The following is a 26,989-nucleotide window of genomic DNA, read 5'->3' as shown; positions in this document are numbered from 1 at the left end:
CGCCAGAGTCACTTCAAGCAGGAGAGCTGAAAAAGAAGGTCCTTTCATAGATTACCTGGCTAAAGGATAAGGGAGGTGGAGTAAATACTGGAGTCAAACAGTTAACTCCTGGGACTGGGACTATTCAAAGTACTTTTAAATGATCTGAGAAGGGAGCTGAAAAACAAAGGGCTGACAAGGAAGCATTGCAAAAAGTTCTAATAGTATTGAGTGACTGTAAAATAAAATGGTAGATGAAATCCAGCATAGTAAATGCAATGCACGTAGGGGTGAGGGAGAACAACTCCAAATTTGTGTATACAAACAATGGGTCCTGGTAAACAATGGGTCCTGGTCTCAGAAATGCGTTCTTGAAGTAGGTAATGCTTTATGAAAGTATCAGCTCAAATCACAATAGTTCAAAAAGCAAAGTAAATTTTAGGATTTATTAGGAACAGAAGGAAGAAAACATAACTAATACAATTGTTGATCCGTGGTACAAATTGAGTGTACGTCTGCTCTTGAAATACTGCGTACCTTTGTAATTCTCCTTAGTGGCACTAAGAAAATCAGAGCTATGAAACTTCTTCAATATAAGGAACAATTTAAAAATCTCCAGCCTAGAAAGGAGACAGCTGGAGTTAGGTGGGAAGGGATTAATAGTGGTCTATTAAATCATGGATGGTGGGAAGAGATAAAAAAAGAAATGACCATTTGTTCTACTTTAACAACGAAGGGCATGAAATTAAACCAACATGGTAGTTTTGAACTGCACAAGAAGATACACTTCCTCATGCTCATGTGATCAGTTTGTGGAACTGCCTGCCACAGGATCCTGTGGATATGAAAATTTACGCTCTTTCACAAAGCTGCTTGACAAATTCTGGTAGAAAAAATCACCTATGACTTGTAAATACACACATCCAACCTGTGGCTTAGAAAACCCGTGAACCTCACATTGCTGAAGACCCAATACATCTGCTGGGAAAAGTGTCATTATTTGCTTACCTGTTTTATATGTTCTTGTAGATATCTGCCACTAGCCTCTGTCAGGCACAGGATACAGGACTATGTGGACCTTGGATTGACCCAATATAACTTTTTATATATTCTAAGTGTATGTTTTGTTACATAAAATCAACACTATTTATCATTTCAGGTGATTCTAATGTTTTCCATGTGTTAGGATTACTACTAATTATCACTGGAACTTGACTTTTATAAACATAATTGTGAGAAATATTTCCAATTAGTAACATAATCCACATGAAATTTGAAAAAAATTGGCTTTGAAATTTAAAACTGCAACAACATGATTTTTTAAAAAATGTGTTCCCAAATGCCAGCTGATACTGATATCTTCTAATATTACTTAAAATTATGTTCTTTTTTCTTTTTTGCGGCAACATATTTTTCTGATCTCTGTGAAATAAAAAGAAATTTGTTGGAAAACCCATCAGTCCTGCTTGCCCTTTTCCCCCTGCTTTTAAATAGTCCTCTGAAATCCTGAGAGCATGCTGTTTCTATTATACTTGATAATAGCTGAAAATGAGCAACTTGATAGCCATATTGTCTGTACATTATATTAAAATGAGTGTTTGCTCTTGCGGTTTCATTACTTAATTCATCACATGTGAATAAAATACCTATCAGTGTTCTTGGTAGCATGAAAAGCGATTACAGAAACTGATGAAGCCAATTATAGATTAATCTATGCCTGTGTAAAGTATTGAGTTTCTTTCTTTTTACAACCATGCAGTGTTTGTTTTCATATTTAAAAACAATGACACTACTTAGTTGAGATGATCTTTTGCCCTAGTGGAAGAGACTTTAATTTTTTTTAACAACTTCTGAAGAAAAGTTGTGGGGCTTTTATGTTTTTGTTTTGTTTTTTACAGATTGAGAAACTAAGTTGCAGAAAGATTTGCAGAAGGGTGCAGTGGTTTTGGGTTACAAAATTTTGGTGTGCCTATTGCATATATTTAAATACTGATTACTATACATACTGTGTAATACTAGTCTTGTCTTCATTACAGGTAGCTGATGTGTTCCTGAATTCCTCCCGAAGGCCTAATGTTAGAGCGCAATCAGATATACTTTTGCAGCTGCATGTGATTTAAGTTAGGGTCCCCCACCTGCTTTTCATTGCCCTGTTCTCCTCCCAGCGGTCACCACTTTTTATGTTTGCTAGGACAGATGTGTGAATAGTTAGTCCCTATGTATTTCTCCCAGAAGGGAGATATAGTAGTTTTTAGGATGAGTTTTAGAACAACTGCTGTGTCAAAGCTTGTTTCATTAAGGAACAGTTGTGCCCACTCAGTCCTGGAAGCAGTAATCTCTGGAAGAAGTGAGGTGGAGGGAGGATGGGCGAGGACGAACGAATAGGGCAATAGCTTCTTTATTAGGTTAAGCTGTAGTCTGAACAGCCTTTCTGGTGGTCGGCATCCCCCAGGAATCGAAGTGGTACATTTCACAACTGGCCTTGCTTGTCACTAACTCTTCAGAGTTCAACTATGCTAATATTTTACACTTATTTTTATAATTCTGGTGTTGCTCCTTTCCCCTCAGCCCTCCTTCACTTAATTTTTCTTTTTATTTATGCATAAAGACTATTGTGTCTTTGGCAGATAAAAGCAAGTTTTTTTGTTTTTGTTTTTGTTTTCTTTTTCTGGAGCACCTTTTAAAAGTCTGGCATTCTTTTGCCTTCTATCTGGTAATTCCTTAAAGTTTTTGTTAATCTGTTTACATTTTGATATACAATGTATTGTCCAAGCATTTGATTTTGCTTTTTCAGGAGCAAGATTTAGTGTCCCTTGTTCAGTTGAGAAGCTCATCTGTTTCTTCTATTGTTCCTTTGCAGATAAAGGATTTGATTACTTCATGTTGAGCTTTCCTCTGCTTTGTGTTGACTAAAGTATGCTACCACTTAATTTGAGGATTTTGTCCAAAGGGTATCACTTCTTATTTTTTACTTTATTTCTGAAAAAGCTTTCATGCAGTACTGAAACTTTCCTGGCTTTCAAAGACTAATTAGTTAAAATGGAGAGTTAAAATATACTTCTTTTATGCACTTGGGAAATGTAACATCTCAATTGCTTGTTCAAATTTAATGATATTAAGAAATTCTTTAATTTGACCTGATGCAAATTTGCTTTTGCAAATAGAAATATTTTTGTTTTATATATTTGTCTTAAAGTCTGAGCATGTGTGATCAATGTATCTTTAATCTATTGAATTATTTTGGCATAAAGACAACATCTGCAGATATTTTGCAGTGAAACATGGACTGCAGATGTTTGGTTTGGTTTTCTGTTTGCCCTTGCCTCCCACTTAAGTAGTTGTGTGCTGCGGTAGGTAACATCTTCAGGAGAGGGAGGGAAGAAAGTAAAATCTAGGGCAGGTGGGACTTCTTCATTTAGTATAAAAAGGATGAGAAGCTTTGTGAAATAATTGCAAAATTAGGGAATGTGCAACAATTTCCTGCTTGGCACCTGCCCACACTTCCCCATTCTGTTTGTGAGAGGGAGGTTGTTCCTTTCCCATAGCTGTTGTACAATGGATCAAGAAAAATGTTGTTGGATGCATCGTGTGCTTGAGAACTGCTGCTCCCTTCATCTCAGTGATGAGCACGTTACCTTACCAAACACTGTGTGTTCCCTCATCTTCACCTTACGGGAACTTTCAAATCATCTTTTTCGTGGTCTCCAAATGCTGGATTTATTTCCTCTGACATAATGTACATCAAAGGATATTCAGCATGCTATCTTTTCACCTTAATTTTTACTGCATTTTAATTTTACTGCAATTTAAGTATTGTCACAACCAGAATACATAGAAACACATAGAATCAGGTGGTGCATTACTAAGCACTTTAGCCGTTACGTACGGTCTTTCTCTTTGTACAGTTAACAACTGCATCAGTAGCTTATCAAATAATCTTTGGTTCTGTTTTAAAGTTTGGCTTGTTAACACTAAAGTGTAGCTTGTAGAGTGTGTATGTGAGAATCTGTGAAAATTATTTAACACGTAAAAAGTCTGAAAAAGGTTCTAAAGTCTTTTTAATTGTATCTTCACAAAAATATATTGTTACTTTATTGCTCGAGATTGCTCAGTTGTTGGAAACTTCAGTCATCCCTGCTGTTTCTTGGCAGGACTTTAAGTTGCCCTTTCTGCATTATGAACCTATAATTATTCTGGTTATTTTGATAAATCCCTGGACTTGTGATTTGTTTAAAAACAGCTACATCTGAAATTCAGTGTAGTTACTACAATGAAGTGACGTAGAAGTTGCTGTGAATAAGTATTTCTCTAATCTACGGTGCTGAAGTAGAAGGAAGTAATGATAATTTAGGGTTATTGGTCCTACACACTTGTTATGATAATATCTATAGCTGTACTGTCAGATCATCATTAAAAAAGAATGAATTCAGACATGCGTAGCTCTTTATATAAGGTGTGTACTAATATCATTATCTTTTCATATGCATAAGAAACTAAATCCTGGCATTGATTTTCCAAAACCACAAGGGATATCCCAAATTCCAGTTTCGTACTGCAGTAACAATGCTGTTTTTCTCATCAGGAATCAGTTTTGTAAGATCGAACTTCTGTTGACTGCTGATAGGTAAGGGTGAGAGCAAGATAAGGTAGCTCTAAACTTTATTTGTACCCCGTTACCAAAGATTGGGTGATAACGTAGTAATGTGTTATCCTGTGGTACCCTATTGGTGTGTGCAAGCCTTCAGGACTGTCCTTGATATTTACAATTAAGTTTATTTTATGGATATGTTCAGCTGTCCATCAGGGTGTTGAGAATAAACACTGCCTCTCACCCAAACCTCCTTCTGCTCCACCTGAAAAAGATTGGTATGTCTTTGTGGTCTGCTAACTATGATTTTAAAGATCCTGTGGTACTTGTAAGGGTATTTTAGAACAAAAGGGTGAAAGCAGCTTGTTGGAATCTCAAATTATCTTTTTAGTATCTTGAACAAATACTGAGCTGTTATTTCTGTTTTTCTGGATCAGTTCTGATACAGGCAGGGGCATGGTATATATCCTTTCAAAACAATGTTGAGATTGCACTGTTACTTGGAGACTTTGCCCGGAGGAAAAAGTTGGTTTTTGCAATTGTTTGAGCTCCAGCTACATGACTCCTTTCCATGTGTAGGCTACAAAACCTCCTACAGAATTGGTACCAGACCAGCATAGACTGACAACCTAAATTAAGATTAATTCTCTCCTACATTTTATGCCTCTTTTTCAACATTGTACTTGATAGAGCAGTTCTCGGAGACCAGTTCAGATATTTAGATTAAGTAATGACTGCTCAGCCTGATTGTGGGTGATGAAGTGTTCTGTTTGCATTGAAACAGTCTGTCTTTACTAAATAACGTGGAAATGCTTTGCTACTGCAGATACGTAGGGTGTTCTTGAAGTAGTTGTCTTGATTAATTTATTTTACTCTGATTCAGGTGGCTCTCTCACAGTTATGTTTTAACAACGTTGTATTAGTCCTTAATTTGGATGTCTCCATTATAATCCACACCTCCCTCAGATTTGAAGCTATTTAGATTTCTCTACGTTTTCTAGGGGTTGAAGCACCCACACATCTTTATGTTCTCTTTTTCCCATTGTCTTTCATCATAATATTCTGTCTATCCACATCTTCTGAAAGTCTGATATGTTGCATTGCATCTATTGTGTTGTTCTCAGACCACTGTTTTCTCAAAAGTTTGTTTAAAAGATCTGTTCTCTGCTTGCACCTCTTTGTTTGACATGTGGACCCTTGAGTAGTCTCAATAGTCCTATAATCTATTGCTTGAATTTTTAGATATTTGTTACTGCCTTCCTCTAAACCACCAGAAAATTGAACACTCCTCCCTTTTGGAATTTCTGGTATATAGATTACACATGTAAAAAGCAAGCCATTGGCTTTTGAAAGATTACTTAGGTGTACCTGTTCAGCTTATAAGGGGGGAATTTCCTCATTTCTTTTTAGAAGTTTGAATGCATTTTTAGCTTGCCTGATTCCTGCTGAATCTATGTATTACTGTACTTAGTACAGCTCTCTTTGAAGATGGATCTTCAAGTCAGTCCCCCTAGGCAGTTGCTGTTGATCTGCTGTTCCCTTTTAGGGAGATTTTGAAAGCAGGGGACTAAAAAGATCTAGATGTTAGCTGTTGACTATAATCCTTCTTCAACAACACCAGCTTTTTGTCAAAACTTTTTGCAAACTCTAGTAGCTCCGATATAATCCCATTTCAGATTTCCAAAGATAGTCTGGTTGCTGTAACTTTAGAGAGTCTCCTTGTACTTGCTGGACACTTAAACTACAGTGTATGGCCCAAATAAGTTTTCTGAAACTTAGAAGAGCTCAGTCTGAGAGTTTGAGCTTCTAGTTACTCCTCCAGTTGTGCATATCTTCCATCTTTTTCCTTTTTTGTGACTCAGAATCTTGTAGTCCCGTTTTGCAACTAGTACAAGGCTCATCTTTAAGGATATTTTGACTCACAACTCATCTTCTCAGAGCCATGTGAAACCTGTTTTACAAGTTTTATAAAATTTCTAGAACTGAGCAATCTCTTTCCAGAAAAGAGATCAAAATTAAAAGAATATTTGTATTTTTCTGCTTTTGCTTCTTAATTCTTGACTGTTCTGAAGCATGGACTTAGACTGTAATCTCCTAGAGAGTTTCTGCATGTGGCTCCTTCTAGAGCCTGCACTCTGGTGTGTTGTCCCACTCTCCTTTGGAAGCAGTAGGTGAGAGTTCCACTCTTTTAGCGCTTTCAGTCCCTCTTTTGGAGTGACCTTTTGAATAATCCCATAAGAGGATCAAAGCCAGTCACTGACGACCTGTTGTTTTCCTAACCCCCTCCTGAAGTTCAGAGTTGGAAAAATCACCTTGCCTTGAATGGTAACTAGGGAAGCACTATTTCTGCGAAAGTTGACTGTATGATGAAAAATGCCTATCCTTCTACTCCCCCTCCCCTTTTTTCCCCCAGGACAAGAAATAAAAACCAAACCCAAACCCTGGAGATTCTGGAAAAATATCTGCAAAAGCCATTTGCATATCAAAATGTAACTTTATCTACTTCTTAAAACAATGAGAAATATATGATGTCAGGGGTCACCAAACCTCTTTTGCTGCCATACAGTCATCAGCAGTGATAACTGCATAAATAGCTATTCTGAGCCATGTGCCTATGCAGGATGAGGCATTTGACTACTTGGAAAGAGACTTACAGTCTGGGCAACTTTGTATATTAGGTAGAAACCTGGTAGATACATTTTTTAAATGAAAGGTAAGTTAGATTTGTGTAATTATAAATACATCTGCTGTGCTGTACACTCACTCACTTAAGTGATTTTTGCCTATTGCTATTGTTCTAGAACAGAAGAGAGTCAAAATATTGAAAGTCATTGCTGCTAATGTATAAACAAAGGAAAAACTTGTTATTTTTTTGGACCCAGAAAAGTAAAGGAGAAGAAACTTTTGCTTCTGAAAAGCCTGGGAGAAGTGAAGATAGCATCCATGTATTACCATAATATAGTTAGCACAGTGTGTAGACCAATGACAATACATAATTGTCATACTTAATGCTGTAGACTTTGGAAATTACATAATTGGAGCTTGGAACACTTACTGATTTTAGAAAGCACTTGGAAGGGATGGAATATATGAAACGTTATTTTTTTTAACTACTGACATCATCTGAGAGAGGAATAAAATCATCTCCTAAATACTGCAACTCTCTGAGAAGAGACTACATGAGAAAGAAACATCACCCCTATGCTTATCCTGGAAGATTGAAAATTTTACAGCGTGGGGCGTGCTTCTCTCCAGCAGAACTGTGAAATGTATTTCAAAATTGTCTTTAATTAAAATTGATCATAAACAAGGCAAGTCTTATAGGGAAGGATATCAATTCATCTAAAGAAAGACAGTACAACAATTCCCCTTCCCTCCCTACACACAGTTTTTGGGAATACAAAAAGCCTTCTGGTCTGAAGCAGAGGCAGCAAGCTTCAAGCTAACTACTGCCACTAGGTCAACGGTGTCACTGATGCTAGCAGCTGTCTTTCTGGCAAGCAGAAGTGTTTGTGGCAGTTGCAGCCAGCTTCCTTCCCACTCACCCACAGAAGCTAGCAAAATTATGGTATGATGCCTTTTTAACTAATCATCAGTAAATCCTGACCCTGCAGTCCACATCTGTAGAATAATCATAGAAATAGGAGGCACTAAGATGTGTCTTGGGAGGTGGGCTCCCCCATCTTAGCATGTTTGGAAAGATGTTAACTAAACAAAGTCACTGTGCTCATCCCTGGCTTCCACATATTTTCATTGACGTTTTTAGGCTGCAAGTGGTGCAGTTTAAAGACATGAGCGTGCCCACATAGCAATAACTTTTTTTGTGAAGATGAGCCTGGCAATAAAATATATTTGTCTTGGTTTATCTATTGATTTGCGGAATTAAGGTAATAATCCACCATCTAAATATGTACTTATCCTGGGCTGAGGTTTTAACAAGTTATGAGGAAATGACTTTACTTGACTGACTTACTGCTTTGCGTTGGTATTCATTCTGTTTATGTTACATGTCTGGTTATCTTTTCCATTTGCAGAATCTATGAAGCGATTTATGAATGTATATGAACTGTTTGATTCCTGAAAATATGTTCTGAATTAAATCTCATTACTGTACACTGACAACATTCTGAGATAATTAAAAACCCTTTGTTTAATAACACTGAATATTATTAGGCTGTTACAGTGAGTATATGAATGTAAAAAAAAAAACAGATTGGAAAAATAAAGAGATTTTGAATTCTAGAATTATGAGGGCATACCAAACCAGCAGTCTGTTTCTCTATGTAATCATTTTTCAGTAAAATGTTTCTTTTGTGGTTCTTGATAGGTCAATTTTTATGTTGTTTTTTAAAATGATATATGTGTTTCTCATCAGCTCAGGTATTCATGTTTCAGTTTTGCCAAACACTCCCCAAAAATCATTTCCAGTACAAATTTTGTATTAAAATGAGATTTTAAAAATTTCTTTCTAGTTTGCCGTTAGGCTTCTGTCTATTTATTTATTTCTGTAATTAATGCAAAATGAATCAAGTTAATACCTAGCATTAGATGATTTGAATTTTTGTAATATATCAAATACTGTTTCTTTGTTATAGGTGCTGACCAATGAATAAATTAAGTGCTTTCTCTTCCAAAAATATGCAGTGTCTGGTAACTTTGAAGTTCAGTAGTCAACTCGAAAGTTGCTGGGGCTAACTAATGATTCACCAGAGATTTTTGAGAGAGATTTTGTCATCAATTTAAAACTTGGAGAGGTTTGCTATTGCAGCCATCTGGTAATTCTTGGTTCTCTGGAGGAAAGAGAAGCCACTTGATGGAAGAGATCAAAGCATTCTATTTTTTCAGTGAGTGATACCTATAAGTAACTTAGAATTTTCTCAAATTGGTTTCACAATGCCTGTCTCATTTGCCAAAGTTTTGCAATATGATGTTGATCATGAATTTTATTGTAGTTATACTTAAATTGTTTAAATATTTCTGTTCATTGTTAATTATGTGGAGTATTAATCTAAGTGTTAGTAATCCTAGAAATATGTAATTTGCTTCATATGTTGGTATGACTAGTAAAATCATGCCTAAACTCTATTATTCTTCGTCTATGCTAAACATACAGGCAAGGAGACTCTTAAAGATTGTTCTGCTACACCATAAGCATTAGATATAGATGTACCTTTAGGTGATGTGTAATTATAATGTAAATTTATAAGTAACTCTCTATTCTACTATTTATACAAATAGTTCTGTTAGCAATTGGACTTTTGTCTTGGGTTATGTGGATGTTTGGCAGTGAAGGGCAAATATATGGAGAGATTTAGGAAAGGAAGTGTAGGCTGCAACATCTATTTGAAACGAGCCAAATCTAAGAACTGGAATTTGCGTACGCAGTTGAGATTTGGCTGGAATCAGGATATTGTTTCCATTTTGTGAGACATTCCATGTGTGCAATTGTCATGACCGTACACGTCCAGCCCTCTAAAAGAGTGAGTTTATTATATCCTGAGTATGGCACAAGCAGCCAAAATGAAATGGTATAATTGGCTCTTAACTTGCGAATTGTTTAGTTGAAGGCTGTGTTAGTGAGGTTTTGTGCCGTGTGACAGGAAAAGAAAGGGAGAGTGTAGGCTTATAATGTGCTATACCTCTGCACGTGAAAAGAGAAGTATTTTCTTGTTAGGGGATGTTTAGTGCACAGTGAAACTGAGCAGATGTGGTTGTTGTTTATATTAGCATCTCATTGCAATGACTGATATATTGACAGAAGAAAATCATTAAATCTCTTGTGTTGCAGTATCCTCAATTAAGGCCTATCAAGGAATTTCAGAAATAGTTGATGTGACTTGAGATGTAGCCTGTATCATCCTAATAATTAGATACAACAGTTATTAATAGCTTAGTTTTATTTTCATTTAACTACTCGAGATATTGGCTGAATGACAGATGGCAATGAGTATGAGGTAGTAACCACAAATTCTTCAAACTTGCTTTTCTTTTAGCTAGCTGATTTGGAGAGGTGAAGGTTCTAGAGAAACTAAGTTTTTAAGGACTTACTGATTTTAACATGCAAACTGGATAACTAATTTAATACTAAATTTTCAGACAGTGGAACGATGGGAGTTTGGCGAAGGAATAGCATATTTTTCCATACATTAAAATTTGCTTGAAACTCAGATTTTTAAGGTGGCATATACATAGCAGAAGAAAATTTTGAATACTTGTACTTGCTATTATTAAGTTTTCATTTAGCTGTCCAAGATAGGTCTAGTGCTCTTACTTTTTGTTAAGCAAACGGACAATAGTAAATTTGTAATTCCATACTTTAAAATCTTTTATGAACTTCTACATTATGCCTGCTGTACCCATGAATCAGATGCATATGCTTAGCTGATTGTTTACTTCCTTGTCTGCTAGACATGTGCTTCCTACCAGCTACAGTTGAACTTTTTCTTTCCTTTTTTTTTTTTTAGTGTGGGAACTTTGCTGTTCTGGTGGATGTTCATATTTTGCCTCAAGGCTCCAGTAAAGACACCAGCTGGTTTTCAGATCATGAGAAGGAGGTACAACAGAAATAAATTCTACTTCAAAAGCATGTGGCTGCAGGGAGAAAAAGTTGGATTGCACTGAAGTGCTCAGAATTCTTCAGTGTTATGATAAGAATATTCTAGTTATACCTAATCCTGAAGAGTTTCTGTGGGACCCCTAAGTCAACAATATTTGCTATCTCTTTTTGGGTCACTACATTACCACTTGCTATTTGCCTTTTAATGTTTAAACTCTGTGTGTGTACATGCATGTGTGTGACTGCTGTTTTGATTCTTCTGACTTAAATAATTTAAGTTTTAAAAAAATATCTCCCGTGAGTGTTTGCAAATTATCTTAAGTTTGAGTGGTGAAAAAATGAATTGTGACAGATACCTTTTTCTACAGAGCTTGTCAGTGAAATACCTTTTTTATTAATGGTTTTGTTGTCTTCTGAGAAATGTGAATGATATTACACTTAGAGAATAAGTGCAAGAAAATATTTTCCTGAATATGCATGATCAAGTGTAGTAGATCCTTTATCTCTTATTAAAAAAGATTCCCAGTCTTTATTTTGAAATGTATCGTTTAAATGCCTTGACAGTAGAGGAAATCTTGTAAAATCAGTGCATCGGTGACCAGCAAAATTAAGAATGTAATGTCCATGAGATTCTGTGTGATTTCTGCTAGGATCTTGTGATGAGTTATTGGGAGGAGTTTTTCCCCATTCCAGTGAGTGTGGGAACTTGAGAAGTTCCCTATTGAAAATGAATGCAAGACATGTTTCAAATGCCTGTGGACTTTCCCGCAAGTCTCTGTTACGGTAGTTTTCAGCAGATAGGTTTTCTAATAATGGCATAATTAACTTGTCACTACAGAGTATCCTAGTATTTCTCAAAGTAATGCATTTGAATAAAATTAAAAGAAACAATAAATTAATATTCTGCAGGAGTGAAAGTGGAATATGTAATAGGATGTGATTCATCTGATTTGTGCTTTGTTAACCAGCAAAAGAAGAAAATAGAGGAAATCTCTTAGATTTCTTTTTTCTTGATGAATGAATACACATTACGGCTTCTATTTATAACTGGCTTTACTATCCTGGTTATCTGACTTATTAGTGTTTTCAAAATGTATTTTGTATGACTGCCAAAACAACAGATAAAAATTTCAGGAAATTAGCTCATGATTGGTTTAATAAAGAGGCATGACAGGGCAGCATTCATTACATTTCTGTGACCACACGTTTTGAGTAAAGTACAAAGGTTGCATATTTTCAACAACTGAGAAGTGTGATTCAAATTGCTTCACAATTTGCTTCCTGAAAATTGTATTCAGTCTTTGTTAAACTGGGAAGAAAAAGGTCAGTAAGATATTGCAGACAAGTTGTGCCCCTGTGAAAAACTAAGAAGAGCCTCAGAACTTTTCATTTCAAGCAGTTTTCAACAATTTTGCCGTTTCCAAATTCTGCAGAATGGTGGTATTGCCCTCTTTGCTTGTCTGTCTGACAGCAAGAAAAGCAGATGCTTCTCAGCCCCCTTGTAACCCAAACTTGATGTCTTCTGATCCTCTGCTTACGCTGGATGAAATTCAGTTCTCTTTGGATGAATTCACTGCTCTTTGTAGGCAACGGAGCCCTCACGTGGGTACCCACCCGCACCCGCGTAGAAGCACTACGGCAGAGGAAGGATGGCAGTTTAAAGGAGCTTCTCGGCAGTGCCTCTGCTGGCGATGTGATTCCCAGGGGGAAGGAGGGAGCAGTGTTGGCTGGTCCGCTGCAGGCTCCTGCTGGAGCGTGAATTGTGTGGAGCAGGCTGGAAAGTAAATGAGGGCCTGTAAGCACGAGGATTGTGTGAGAAAATACAGTGCACGTTGTGTGGGCCTTTTAAAGACCACGGTTTGCACGCTGCTGTCATGTGGAGCTAGAATCGTCTTGGGATTGTCAAGAAGTGCTGCTAGATGCACATCAATAATTTGAGGCATTTTGGAGCTTGTCTCTTTTTCTGTCCTTCTGCCCCTTCTAGTTTCCCTTGCCTCTCTGTCATCTTTTTTTCCCTGGAATAATAAAGTCACAGCTTTTGCTTTGTACTTTGAGAAACAGGGTTTTTTTATTCTGACTCCTATGCATGTCATTGTTACGGTCTCTCCCTATGCATGTATAAGGTCTCAGTTATACATTTTTTTTTAGCAGTAGGAAATAAGCAGTGATGATTCTCTTTAAAATTGGTCTTGCTTATAATTTCACAAATACAGGTCTATATACTACTTTATGGAGGACTATTTAAATAATATTTCCATAAGCATGCAAACTAAATATTTTGCATGTAAAGTAAGGAATTGTACGCTAATCTTTATTGTTGCAGAATGAACCAAATGCACGCTATGTTTCAGCTGCTTTCTAGACCTTTCCATTTTAACTTGAATACATAGTCCTATTGAAGGAATGTGTAATGAGATCGCTTTAATGAGTTTAACAGAAGAATAAGTAGATCCTATGTTTTATAAGTGTATTCTTCAAGCTGAAAGAAAATTATATTCCTAACTGTAAGGAGAAAATACTGTTTGTGGTTCACCAACTTATATGCATTGCTTTAATTTAGAGCAATACATTAACATTTTGTTGCTCTGCATACTTTCTAGATTAATCAAAGGTACATTTAAAGCCAAGCTATTTTGTTTTAGTTGGTAATAATATAACTTTGTCTGTTGTCCAAACACTATAAAAAGGTAAAATGATATCTTTGTATCCCACAAAGTATCATTTTTGTGAGCACATAGTTATGCACAATGGAAAATGAGAATACTGGGGGAAAAGGCTAAAATATGTGCATATGAATTAATCTGAAAACTTGTTCTAGTATTGGAGAGATTAATTTTTGCTTTTACTCCAAGTTGTTTTTTTTTTTTTTTTAATGGTAATTCTGGCTGAAAGACTTGTTTTTCTATTTGGATTGTATATGGTTTTCTTTGTGCTTTGCTGAAGGAAGTATGCAAGATATAAATGGTTATGTTCAGAAGGAGAAAAATCAAAATGAGTGAGAGCAATTAGGTTACTGTGACCGAACTAGCTCCCAGTCTTCCCCAAAATGTTACACTGAATTGAACCAAAATATCTGCTCTGTTTTATAAGAATTATTGCAGAAGAATAGTGTTGACAAGTCCTGAGAGTATTTTCCCTAATATTCTGCTTAAATTTCTCATGTTATGGTACATTTTTAGTGTGTCTTATTTTTTTCCTGCTTTGGTTGCATGCAAATGAATTTAAGTAATTTGCTGTTCAAAAATGAATAGTAGTATTGTAATGTCATAGTTTATTTCATCTCCCCAGTGAGAATTCTAACATTAAAGACTTTCTGTAAATAATATAAATCACATCATACAGTATGTCCTAGTTGAATCATAATGTACTTCCTCCTTTATTTTTCAAAATATATAACAAAATTATTTGATTTTTTCCCCATGTTTCTCTTATTCCAATGCTTTTCTGAAATTATGTCCTTCTGATCTCTGTTTAGTACCTCAGTACTTGATTGCATATGTTTTTCTTATATGTTAAAGGGAGTCATGTGATACTGATTTTTTGTTGTGCATCTATGTGCATGTATGTAAATTTAGATCTAGCTAGGAAAATGGTTACTCTTTCAGGAGGTCTGCATGCTGCTGGAAGATGTGGTTGCTTCAAGGGTCAAACACTACTTGGAAGCTTCTAAACAACGTGGTCAATTGAAATCGATGGAATGTGCAGCATCTGCTCCTTTGTTTCTAACAGGTAAAATCAATTACTTAATTTATTGTAAAGCAAAGTATTGTAGAAACTGTTGTTCTTTACTTTTGTTGTGAGAAATTTGACATCAGGAAATCCAGTAATCGCAAAGTGTCTGTTTTTTAATATGTAAAAGCATTTCAGCTATATTATTGAAAATATTAAGTGGGCTTTAATTTTCTGTATGTTCATTGAAAAAAAGAACAGAATACTTTTAACATTTGAGTCTATCATTAGAATTAAAAAAAAGAAATGGTATAATCCTGGATCCTCCAAAATTGATGGAAATCTTGCTGTTTTGTTTAGTTGGTCTGGTTTCCACTTAAAGTGGAAAATAACCCTTCTTCCTTCTCCTCCTTCTGACATTCTATCCACACTTTTTATTTTGTTATGGTGCGATAAATGGCATTTGTAATTTCACATGTGTTACTGTGTGTTTGGCAGTAGGATTGATGCACTTGGGAGCCTTTTGGGGTAATTATCGTATAGAAAAGAACAATGGAAAGAACATTTACTTAATCAGAACAGTTTTGTTGTTGTTTTGTGTGTGTGAGGGTGGTGAGACAAAAAGATGCACTTATGAATCTATTCATGTTTTAGGCTCATCGATACTGATTACTACAGCCTGTGTTCTAATGTTAGATCAGTTTGGGGCTCTAAATGGCTTGCCAATTTTTGTATAATGTTATTGCGCTAGCTGTTCTGGTCACCAGGTATGGGTGGTGGGTACTACAGTGGCTATAGTTATCTGCTGGTGTTATAGCACAAAATCAATTTAGTTTCAAATAGTTTTCAGGAAATAATGACTTTTGATTATTACCAGCTTAGAGTGCATTGTAAACTTGTCACAGAAAAGAAGGGCACTAATAACTGTGTTTCTTACATTTCCTTAAATATACTGAAATAGATGTCTACTGAAATATTAATTCTGCAGTGAAAGTAATTATATACTTATAGTATGCCATCAATGTACTGATACAAATTTTTGAATTTGAAGTATATTCTCTGAAGAAGTTCTTTGCCTCTCAAAATGTTTTGAGTTATTGTAAAGGTATATTGCTGTAAGATTCCAGTTGGTGGTTGTAGCTTTAAATGCTATTATCAATATTAACATGAATTATTCTTAATAAGGAAAATAGATTAAATACGGTATTGCTGGCTCAGTGTTGCAGTCGAGATTGTTGAACGCCTTGTAAAAATATGTTAGGAATACATGGGAGCCGGTTTGTTATGGCATGACAAGAGTGGTTTGTTTTTTTTTTTTTTCCCTTCTACACGAGTACAAAATATAAAATAAGCAAAAAGTGCCTCAGGCCATTTAAAGAAATTTAAACTCTTTTCTCCCCTGTAAGTGGGAACTGCATTTTATCCCTTTAAAACACTAAAAATATTTATAAAACATATGAACTTTTAGTTTCTTGTACTTTTCTACTTCTGACTAAATAGAATTTTCATACAGTGAAAGCAGAGGGACATCACAAAGTGTGGGAGGAAAAATTATTCTGTGAAGGTGTTTTTGTTTGTTTTTTTAACTGAGAAACCACTTTTTCTTATTTATTTTTAAAGTTTCTTGCCTGAATAAAAAGCATGTTTTCAAAAACAACAATTTTTTGAGACAAAACTGCCAGACAAGCTAATTTTTTATATGTGCAGACAGATGCACTAATTTGAGGGCTTCTTGAGACTTTCAGGTCTTATATTTTCTCTCATATCACAAACTTTTCAGTCAGAATACTGGTGCACTGTCCTAGGGTTGTTGAAATGGTCTTCTGCATGACTTTTTCCCTTATTTCCTGAAAATAAAAAACCTTAAGTAACATGCATTGAAAGAGGTCATCAGTACTATCTGTGATTGTTTTTGATTAAAGAATATTTACTTTGGATGAGGCAGAATTACTGTTCCTTCAGTTTTGTGCAGTTAGTATCACTGTCATTAGTTAACACCTAAAAAGGGAAGAAAGCAGTCTGTGATAACGAACATTCGTGCTGAACAAAGTTTCAAATCCAGGTCTTTCCTCTTCTCTCAGCCTGTGTTGCTCTTTGCATTCAAGCTTACTTTTACCTGAGAAAGAAACAGCATAGGTGGGTGTTCACCAGCGCAACTGGGACCTACCTCTGAGGGACTGACCATTTTAGGTGAGCCACATGTCTGGTGCTCTTTAACAGTTACAGCTCAAGCATGGCTCCAAAAGCTCTTGTGCTTATTTTCCTCTCTAGGACCACAGTTGGTCAAAGATTTATCCCCTCCCCCACCCCCAAAAAAAACGGTTAGATGAAGCACAAGATAGCTGGTCAGTGTTTAGCTGACAGTCTTTTGTAGTATACAAAGAAACGTGCAAGCTCTGTGTGTGGATAACTACACGTACGTTCTGTAGGTGGGTGCTGCTGTGGAAGGTTTAAGCTTGCAGCCACTGTTGCGCTTGGAGGCTACTAAAAGTTTTTGAGCTCTTCAAACTGAATGTGGTTTCTTTTTGCTCAGTTATGCATGTCTGTGTCTAGAGTTTCACTGCTGTGAAATCCCCACAGTTGCAAGGAGGAGTGTCTCTATGGAGAGAATTAAGATGCTTTCTTAACTAGTTATTGAGTATGTTGAGTATCCCTGGTCAGCACTTCATCCCTCTTTGAACTCACATCTTTTCAGGTCACTTTTAATTACTTATTTGTTTTCCATGTTGCAGGATGTATTCAAAAGCTACTAGAACCAGAATTATTAGGCCACTATTAGTAGAAATTTTAGACCACCTTTAACACTGAAGCATGTTGTGTTAGGATTGTCCTCAGAAATAAAAGCCAAGCTACTTTGCTTTGATTAGCAGATCTGGTCTTGCTGTCTAGATCTGCAGAACAGAGGAGAGGCTGTTACAATGGCTACCATAACTACTTTGAAGAGAAAATTAGCAGATATCACAATTTCTGTATAATATTATATTATATTTAATATTAATATTATTTAATACCACTTTTCAGTTTTACAGCACATAAGGTAAGTATCCATACTTGTTAATTTACTTTTCTTTTTCATTTAAGTTACACCCACACAGCAGTGTGTGGTGGGTCGCATACCATCTCATTAGGAAATCTGTGGGTGTTGTACATAGGAGAAGAAAGAAAGAAAGAATGGAAAAATGAGTGAAAGTAGCCAAGACAAGCAAGTTCTTCCTATTCTTCCTTCTGTCTGAACAATTTCCCTGCCCCTCCCAAATGGCCAGTGTGAATGATTTGCCAAAGTAAGCTTTAATTTAATCTTTGGACGTAGGCTTTGGTATAAACTCTCCATTTCCTGCGTTTAATTGATGTCCAAACGTGTTTGATTTTGGTTTGTTTTAATTTTTTTAAGAGAAAATTGAAATATGATAGATTTTCAAAGATTTAATTTTGCCTGTATCCAATCTGCATGGACAAAACCATGCAGAAGGGCATTGATCATGTATGTTTCAATAGCATTATCTGAAGTTCAGTAAGTATAAATCAACCAATAACAAAAGGCATACACTAGTGATTTTTGCTTATTCATTTAAAAACAGTACTTAACTACTTCACTTTACAATTATATAATCTTAAAAGTTACAACTTCTGTTTATATATATGCCATACATTTTTGCTTTGTGCTGCTTTTACTGCTTGAGAAGATATGTTTTTTAGTGTTGTTGTCAAGCACATGATGTTCACCTAGGTATAAAAAGACTGTAGACCTGAACAGGACAAAAGCAAAGCCTGTTTTTTCATGTTCCACAGAAGGTGACTGTTTCTGATTAACAGGAGTAACAGGAGGCTATAGAGAAGACTGAGCAGACTTTAAATACAGAGGAATGTTAAAGGGAAAACTATAGAAAATTAAGGAAGAAGGCAAAGTTTACATGCCTAGAGAGGAAGCAATAAGGAGGATATGTAAAGAAAATATGGCTAGTAGAAATCTCCACAGAAGAAATGGAAGGGAGGAAGAAGGTATCTTGTAAGCTGACCTTCTTCCTCCTCTTGAGGGAGGAAAAAGTTAATGATATTTATCCTACAAGTCATTTTCAGATCTTTTCTCATTCCTTCCCTAGCATCGTTTTTGGTTTGTTTGGCTTGATGATGGAACATTTTTGCTCTGATTTCAGATCTTTGTGTTATACAGTTTCTTCTACAATGAAAATAATTAGAGAGCGTGCTGTCATATGGCACAGAGAACTCCCAACTTGATTTTTTCAGCTTTCCCTAGGACTGTGTGTGTGTGTGTGTGTGGGGGGGGGGGGGTTAAATATTTTTTACCTGGTTTTCTCAGAAAGTCATGCTCATTGTGATCATTTTTTCTCTGTGTGTGCCTGTTTGCCCATCCATTTCCCCCTCCCAACTGTGTTTTACAAATGCAACTGAACTTTATTAACAGGTAGAAATCTAGGGCATTGAATTCTCAGGCATTAACGTCTGATGAGATTACTGAAATGAAAGACTAGAAAGAGTGCAAGCACTGTTACCAGCAGTCCAACCTTACAAAGATTTGCAGTGAAGGTTCACATATTACTAAATATCAAGGTGATCTTTAAGTTACTTAAAATATCAAGGAATGCATAAGGCACAAGTTCATAAGAAAATATGTTTCATTTGTTCTGTTGCTTATGAACTATTTGTTTAGCTCCTGGTGGCCACCCAAAAAATATAAAATAAATTGCAGTAGTAAATATTCCAGCTATTCTGGCCTTGCATTTTGATTTAAATGTTTTGGTGACTTTTGAGAAAACACACCCTTTTCAAACTCCCCTAATTTGTCTTAAGAGTTTTCACTATTACTGTAGAATATGAAATGTGTTACAAATTCATAGGATATGTTCCATGTTACAATCTCCTAGTGGCGCAACTGATAAAAAGTATTCCCACCCTTCCAGCTGTTCCCTTTTATTCCTCTGCTGTGAAATAGTGTTTTGTTTGTTTTTAACTGGAGTCATTTCCCTGATCTTGCTTAAAGGGCAACCCCACAAAAATTTGATGGGCGCAACTGAGGGGAAAGAAAACTATAGCAGATCAGCTACAGCAGGGGCCTGAGGGAGGGCAGCAGTCTTTTAAATGAACTTTGGTATTTGGAGTTGCACATTATGATTTCTGTCTCTCAAAGGATTATATTGAAGCTTCTTTGCAATGGATTCATTCTATTTGTGGCACAGTCCTCCAAGTCTTAATGAACCTTAAACTCGCATTCATCCCTGTGTGACAACAGAGTCTGAAAGCTCTCTGAAGTGTGCCATAACTTATCACCAGGATGTTTTGAATAGTATTTTGAACTTTTTTTTTTTTTTTTAACAGCAAGCTAATGGAGAATGAATACATCTTTTTTCACCAAAACATTTTTCTTCTAGACAGTCAAAGCTATGTATCTGAAATTTTTATTCTTTTTTTCAGGAAAGAGGATTTTTGACAACAAAACAAATACTTCTGCTCTATTGTTTTAGTAGTTTTCTCTTATCTTAGATTCTAATAAAATATAATTGCTAAAAGCCTGAAGAAGAGCAACGCAAATGATTAAAGGTGAGGAAATGCTTCTGTACAGGGAACAGCTCAGTGTGCCAGGACTCTTCAGCCTGGAAAAAGGATGAATTGAGAAGAACACAGTAGAGGCCTACAAAATCATTTCCTCTGTCCTTCTCTTTCAATTCAAGAACAAGATGGCATCAAAGCAAGTTATTGAACACCAAAATAGTTAGCAGACCTGTGAAACTATTTGCCAGAGGAGGGTGAGGGTGCTAAAAGTTTGTGACTTCACCGAATCGGACAAGAACATGGAAACAGTGAGGTTACAGAATGCACAGAAATCACCACTGGCTCAGGAAAGGCCCAAGTTGAGAGTAGACGGAGGCTGGGAGACTACTGGGCGAGATATCACATATGTTTCTGCTTGTTTTTATTCTCCCCTTGTATCCATTTATAGTGACTTTTAAATGCAAAACATTTAACTGTGTGGACCTTTGATCTGACCCGGTATGGCCTTTCTTATGTTCTTACCATCATCCTTTTCTAGCAAAAGCCTGCACTGTAAACTGAAAACTTATCAGTGTGTCAGAGAGAGTTGGTATCAGAGAAAGTTCTGGAATTTCTAGATTCAAGGATCTATATTTGTCTTTTTCCTGATATTATACTGATATATGCAGAGACTTTAGCAGTCTCTGTCTTCCATGGGACATTTACAGCTGCAGTACCAGGTGGGCTGACTGCTTTATCCATATTTTACTTCTTCCCTAGTTGCAGCTCCCATGTGAAGGTCTTGGAGAGGAAATGAAATAGGACTGTTTTTATTTTAAAGATACCCTATAATAAAGTGTTTTGTATAGTTAATATTGAAAAGAAATATCAGTTAGTCTAAAACAGTAGGTATGTTGTTTAATTTGATGTATTTTTGTGAAAAGAAAGAATTTAGTTTTAAATACAGCCTTGACCTCTGACCTTTAATTAATGTCTGCCTTCTATTCATTCTGTTTCAGCCTCTTGTTTCCATCTCGTTTCCAGCTCTTGTTTCTGTCTCATTTCCATATGAATTTTTTCATTTTATGAAAAGAAAAAAATTATGAAAATTACTATATGTATGCAGGTGTGCCAAAATACCTGTGTTTGCACACACAAACGTAACAGCTATTATCTTATATGTCTATATAAGCTATAAAGGTCTTTCTGTAGTATCCGAGTAGATCTCCATAGTTATTTTGCTGTTAGTACTTCAGTTTCTGCAGCAGAAACATACCTGTTTATGCAAATTTGAAGTTTACTTTTGTAATGTTCATTGTATAATTAGGCAAAAATTTAGTACAAGTAATCCCGTGCACTTACAAAGTGGAATCATGTCTCCTGTCCCAGTTTACCAAAGCTGGTTAATAGTCAATTTACCTGTAGTCAATTTACCTATACAAAATATGCAGGACAGAATTAATCTCATCCCAGTCTGGGATGGTGCGAGTCATGTTGCAGAAGTGTGTGTTTTTGTCTATTAGTTAAAAATGGAGTTTAGAACACGAGCTTGATGTAGGTGTCTCAAGTTAGGCAAGATGAGCCCTTCTCTTAATTTCCAATTTGCTTGATTTATATTCTGTTGAGATTGTCAAAGTGACTGTCATCTAGGCCAGGGAATATATAGCTACCATTTGAAAGAGACCTTAGCACCTGTTTGTAAGTGAGAACTCAGCATTTTTGGAATCCATGTAGGTAGAGATTTTCAGATTCACTGCAAGCACTTGCTGCTTCGTATTTGACTGCCTGGTTCTTCTTTGCAGCATCTGTTACACTTGAAAGTATTCTTTATTTTGTGCACTGTATAGTTTTTTAAAGCTTCTATAGTCTCTTGAAAGCAGGAATCTAGAGGTTAGGATATCAATGTTCAACTTCTTTAGGCCTGCTTAAGCACTGAGAACAGTTACAGTAGGTAGCAGTTAGTCTTTACGGTGCTCAGTGTTTCATCGGACATTTTGATCTAGTCTGTTAAATGCTAATCCTCTGGTGTTTCACATGGAGTTTTCTGAAGGATAAATTTGATTTTCAAGTATATTCTCCCATCCTTTTTAAATATGGCAAATTGGATTTCTGCTAGGACCATTTCATAGGACCTGTGGTCAGCATTTAATGGCTGCTCAAATTCTTTGTATTAGAGTGTGTAAAACATCAGAGGAGAATTATTAGGTCAGTATGGTATATCTGCTTTTCCTTTCCTTAACTGTCTTATCTTTACATATCAAACATATATCGGATACCTCAAGACTGTTATCTGGAATATATAGGTGTGCTTCACTTCTAGTGAATGGAGTTTGGCAATAATATAAGTACATCTTTAGAATACCTATTTTTCTGCTTGGGAACATATTAGTGCGTGTGTCACTTATTTACATGCATGGTAGATCAAGCTAATTAGATGCATAGCAGGCCTACTGCTTGTATATTACAAAAAACATATCCACTGGATATCTTTGTATTCATGTTGAGCTTGCTATTCACGTGCATGTTGCTAGTAACAGTGGCCATGTATATGGGGTTTCTGCGAGTCTGGAAGTCTTGACTCTGGAAATCTGTGTGTTACTGGGGCTTAAAATCTATTTTTGTAGACCTAAGTAGTCTTGTTGGGCAGTGATAGATAGAAGTCACTGAGATCACTGGTATGTTTTAGGAGGCACATAAGTGTTTGCAAAATCAGGAGCATTGTCAGCATCTTCAGTGTCAGAGTTCTTCATATAACTGCCTGGGAAGGAAGAATACCTTGATTTAGTTTAAAAAAAGAAATACGACCATGAAAATACAAATAAGGAAAGGACGTAGATGAAAAAGGACATATCTCTTCTAAGGGGAAAAGAAAAACTATGCCTTATTTTTAAATTTATTAGTTTTCAGTTTGGCTTCTTCTGCCTTTTTTTTTTTTAACTGTAAATTAAATGAGATGGAAAAAATTAAAGATCTGATTTTTATATTGAGATGAAATATCAGGCTTCCTTAAAAAAAAAAAAAAAAGAAAAAGAAAAAAGAAATGCAAAAACTAGGTACTCTGTATTAAATGCTACTAAAGAGAGCAATAGTGTTTTGGTTACAGTATAAGCCAGAAAGAATAGGGATTTAAAATAAAGCCTAAAAGAAATATGATTTCCCTAGAAATGTTTGGAGGAATTTACTTAATTGCAACCAGAAGTCTGACCTGGAAGTGTAATGTTTTGACCCTTTAGCTGTCTGGTTTCCTAAATGTGTTGTTTTGCTGTCTTTAAACTGTGAGAAAATCTATTTTACACGTCTTTAACCCTTGATTTCCCTAAAATTCTCAAAGTAAGAGTCCCCAAACTATCAGCAATAGTCCAACAAAAACAAAATTGACATTGCATTTTACAAAAAAAGATCGGCATAGAAATGTGTTGAACATGGGTGTCCTTTGTATTTTCATTATAATCAGAAGTAATTTAGAGTATGACTTGATTGTTAAATATGAATAGGGATTTCTTTTAAATTCTTGTTGTTACCATATTATACAATAATACTCTCCTTAGTGTTCTTTTGTTCTTAAGTATCATTATCACATGAAAAAGGTATGCAGAAAATACAAAACTTTAAATTACAAACATTTTTGTGAGTTTACTTATATTTAGAATTTTTGAAGTGCTTAAGAGAAATCTATATCCAGATAGAGATGGAGGGCCAAATCCTGAAATAAAAAATGCACACTGTTTACATAAGTAATTCATTAAGAGCGGTTACGTGTATTTGGTTCTGTAGGTTGAGCTGTCCCCAGTGAAGGTCCTAGGTATGTTGTGTTTATTACACACTGAATATTCCCATTGATTACAAAGGCACAACTGGCGGACCATAAGGAAATTGACACAAGAATGCTTTGCAGGGCCCAGGTCTTAATTTATTAAAAATAAATAGAAGTGAACTAAAATTTACTAGTAATTATAGTTCTGCAGCAACTAATACAGCCTTGCACTGGAAAAGAGGAGGGAAAAAAGTCCAGTGCAACCTTGTATGTGTGTTGTGGATATAGTAACAGAATTCCATCAACCTCAGACAGATGAGAGAGATTCTAATGAAAAGCAAATTATGATTATTCAGAGAGAAACTTTCAACTTTTGAAATATTCACTAAACCAATCCATGCAAAACAAAATTGTTTGAATGACAAAGCTTACTTTGTTATTTAAAGAAAGAAGGCTAGAAGGTGACAGTCTTGTGTTTGTTTACAGAATTTGTTTTCATTATTCTTTGAATTAAGAAATATATTTAGTTTTCTTGCGTGTGTTTGTGATAGGACATGGATAATGCCTGTCTGATCTCTTCCGTTGTATTCCTGTGGCACATCGTAGACTCATGGTTTTTGGTCTTTTGTATTAAGTATCTTAAATTTGCCATTAATGTTGAAAAAGAGAATGTTCTGTGTATTTTTTTTGCATGAAGCGTCTTTACACTGATGCCAGAGACTACAAGAGAGTGAGGTAAGTCATTCAGGTGGTCCATTGCAATACTGTGCTCTTGAGTAAGCTAAAATGAGCAGCTTGTTACCAGCCCTTATGAGATCAGACTCCATCTCTTTGCACCACAGCCGTCACGTGCTTCACTGCTAGAGCTGAGTTGTGGTCCATTTCCCTGCATCTAAAAAGAGAAAATATGACAGGCTCCATTGTGGTGGCTTTCCACTTCTCTTCTGAGAAGGAGTTCCTATAAATATTAAAGAGAGTCTCTTGTGTGAAAAGACAGGAACCTGTGAACCCCAACCCCAGCTTGCTTTGTTCTGACAACAGTGTGAAACGCATGGTAGTTCAAGTCCATATGCATCTCTTAGAACTCACTTTCTTTTTAAGTGTCCTTTAGGTCATAGGGTGGAAGAGAGAGGTCATGACCATCAACATCTACCTCTTGGCTCCACTGAACTATCTTAATAGTATTCCTCAAAAGAGAGACAAAGATATTTCTTGCTGCCATATATCAGGATCAACTGTGAAGAAACTGAACCGATGGTACTTTCATGCCATCTTTTTGAAGCTCTGCTGGAAATACCTGTACTAGTTCTTCTTTCCCTCTCTTTCTCTCCCATCATGTATTCAGAGGCAGACTGACTTTTTTTCACCAAACCCATAGGTTTTCTAGCCATGAGATACAATATACAGTTCTCCACCTGTTCAAAGCTTCTTCCTGACATTTTTAGTGACCCTTGCCTAGACTTCCTGTTATGGGTAGAAGATGGAAGTCTTGTCAGCTTTGGGAGCTATAGGTTTAATACCCTTTCCTCTCAGGGAAGCTTTTGCAGAAGCTATTTCCTATTGCCAGGGGAAAAATAGAGTCTGCAGAGCCATGAAGGGTTTGTTTGCCTTTATTTGAAAGTCTTTTTAGCATTATAGTATTAGCACCTATGATAATGTTGTTCTAATGAGCAATAAGGGGAACCAGTCATGTTTGTTAAACTCTGAAAGGCTCATTTCCACATCACAGTCAGGTTTTGTGCTAGAAGTGGCTTTGTTTGGTAGGGAGTGCGTTTAAAATACAGAATTCTCCCTGTCGAGTTTTTATGGCATCAGAAATCTTCATGAGCTCATGTGTACCCTCACAGGAAGAAAGAAGGTAGTCTGACTAGACAGACAATTAGCATAAAAGGACATATTTCTAGCAGGCAGTGTGTGCTTTAAAGACTATGCTGTATCCATTCCCTGGGACCATGGAAGTCGCAATGTCTGTGTTTCATGGGATTCTCATTTTAGCTAGGGTCTAGCTTCTACAGGGTTGTTTAATCACTGGGAAGGATTTAATGAAATAAACCGAGTGGCATTTGTCCATTGGGATACAGATGTGCCTGGCCAGTTAGGGGGACACACTTAGTTTTTTTCTGAATGTACAGTGTATGCAAATGTGACATCAGACAGTTTTTAACTAAGCTGGTCCTTCATTGAGATATGTTGAAGAGATGTGATTCTCCTCTGCTGGTGATGTGTCAGACAGCATTTACAGCAGAGATTTTTCTTCAATTCTCTCTGTCTTTTGGCTGATACTGACAGATAGCATTTTCCGTAGCAGTGGGGCTCTTTCCAGTGGTTCAAGAACCCCCAGGCATGTGGATTCCTGTGGAATACAGTTTATATGTTCCAAACAGTGCAGAATTTGTAATTGGCTTTCAGAAAGTTCACGTTAAAGCCCATCACATACAATTAATAACATGATCAGTAAGGGGAAATCAACCAAAGGGTGAAATCAAATCCTGTTTCCTGTTAGAAAGCAATTGTAATGGTGCACTGACCATCAAATGTGTGGCTCTACTTTATCTGCTTGAATACATTAGCAGGTGGTGTTATTTACTTAACTCTTACTCATTATGAATAGGTATTGAGAGACTGTATCTCAAGAGCTGTTTTCCAGACCTGGATCATTTGGCCTCTTCATCTCAAGTATTAGTGAGGGGAGACTCCAGAGCTGGGATGTTCTGAGGACCTCCATTAGATGCGTTTCTCACCTTATGGCCAGACAGGCTGATGTATGCCTTCCTTCTCACTTCTTTCCTTCAGAATACCTATGACAAGCAAGCTCAGAAATGCCTCATATGGGATCCAGTTTCATCAGTAGGGTTGTGATTTCAGAGTGAATTCCATGCTTGTCTTGCTGGAGGAGAGCCCTACAATCCAGTTCTTGCTCTGTCTTTCAGGAAGCTCTCACCCATTTGTGTTAGCA

At 36.2% G+C, this 26,989-nt stretch overlaps 1 protein-coding gene across 12 annotated transcripts in view; it reads left to right on the top strand.

Annotated features, from left to right (window-relative positions):
• SLX4IP (SLX4 interacting protein) overlaps positions 1 to 26,989 on the top strand; it is an 82,386-nt gene that overhangs the window by 28,627 nt on the left and 26,770 nt on the right. For 8 of the 12 annotated variants that reach the window (XM_026094617.2, XM_026094618.2, XM_026094624.2 and 5 more), the window contains 2 exons: positions 11,032 to 11,121; positions 14,729 to 14,852. In XM_026094617.2, the coding sequence (XP_025950402.2) occupies positions 11,032 to 11,121; positions 14,729 to 14,852 (214 nt within the window). Of the gene's footprint in view, positions 1 to 9,162; positions 9,412 to 11,031; positions 11,122 to 14,728; positions 14,853 to 26,989 lie in introns of all 12 variants that reach the window. The other 4 variants (XM_026094626.2, XM_064509993.1, XM_064509992.1 and 1 more) reach the window with 2 other exon arrangements.

This window comes from Dromaius novaehollandiae, chromosome 3 (assembly GCF_036370855.1).
Source record: "Dromaius novaehollandiae isolate bDroNov1 chromosome 3, bDroNov1.hap1, whole genome shotgun sequence".
NCBI lineage: Eukaryota > Metazoa > Chordata > Aves > Casuariiformes > Dromaiidae > Dromaius > Dromaius novaehollandiae.
Note: the sequence above shows the minus strand (reverse complement) of the source record. Positions and strands in the feature narration are given on the sequence as shown.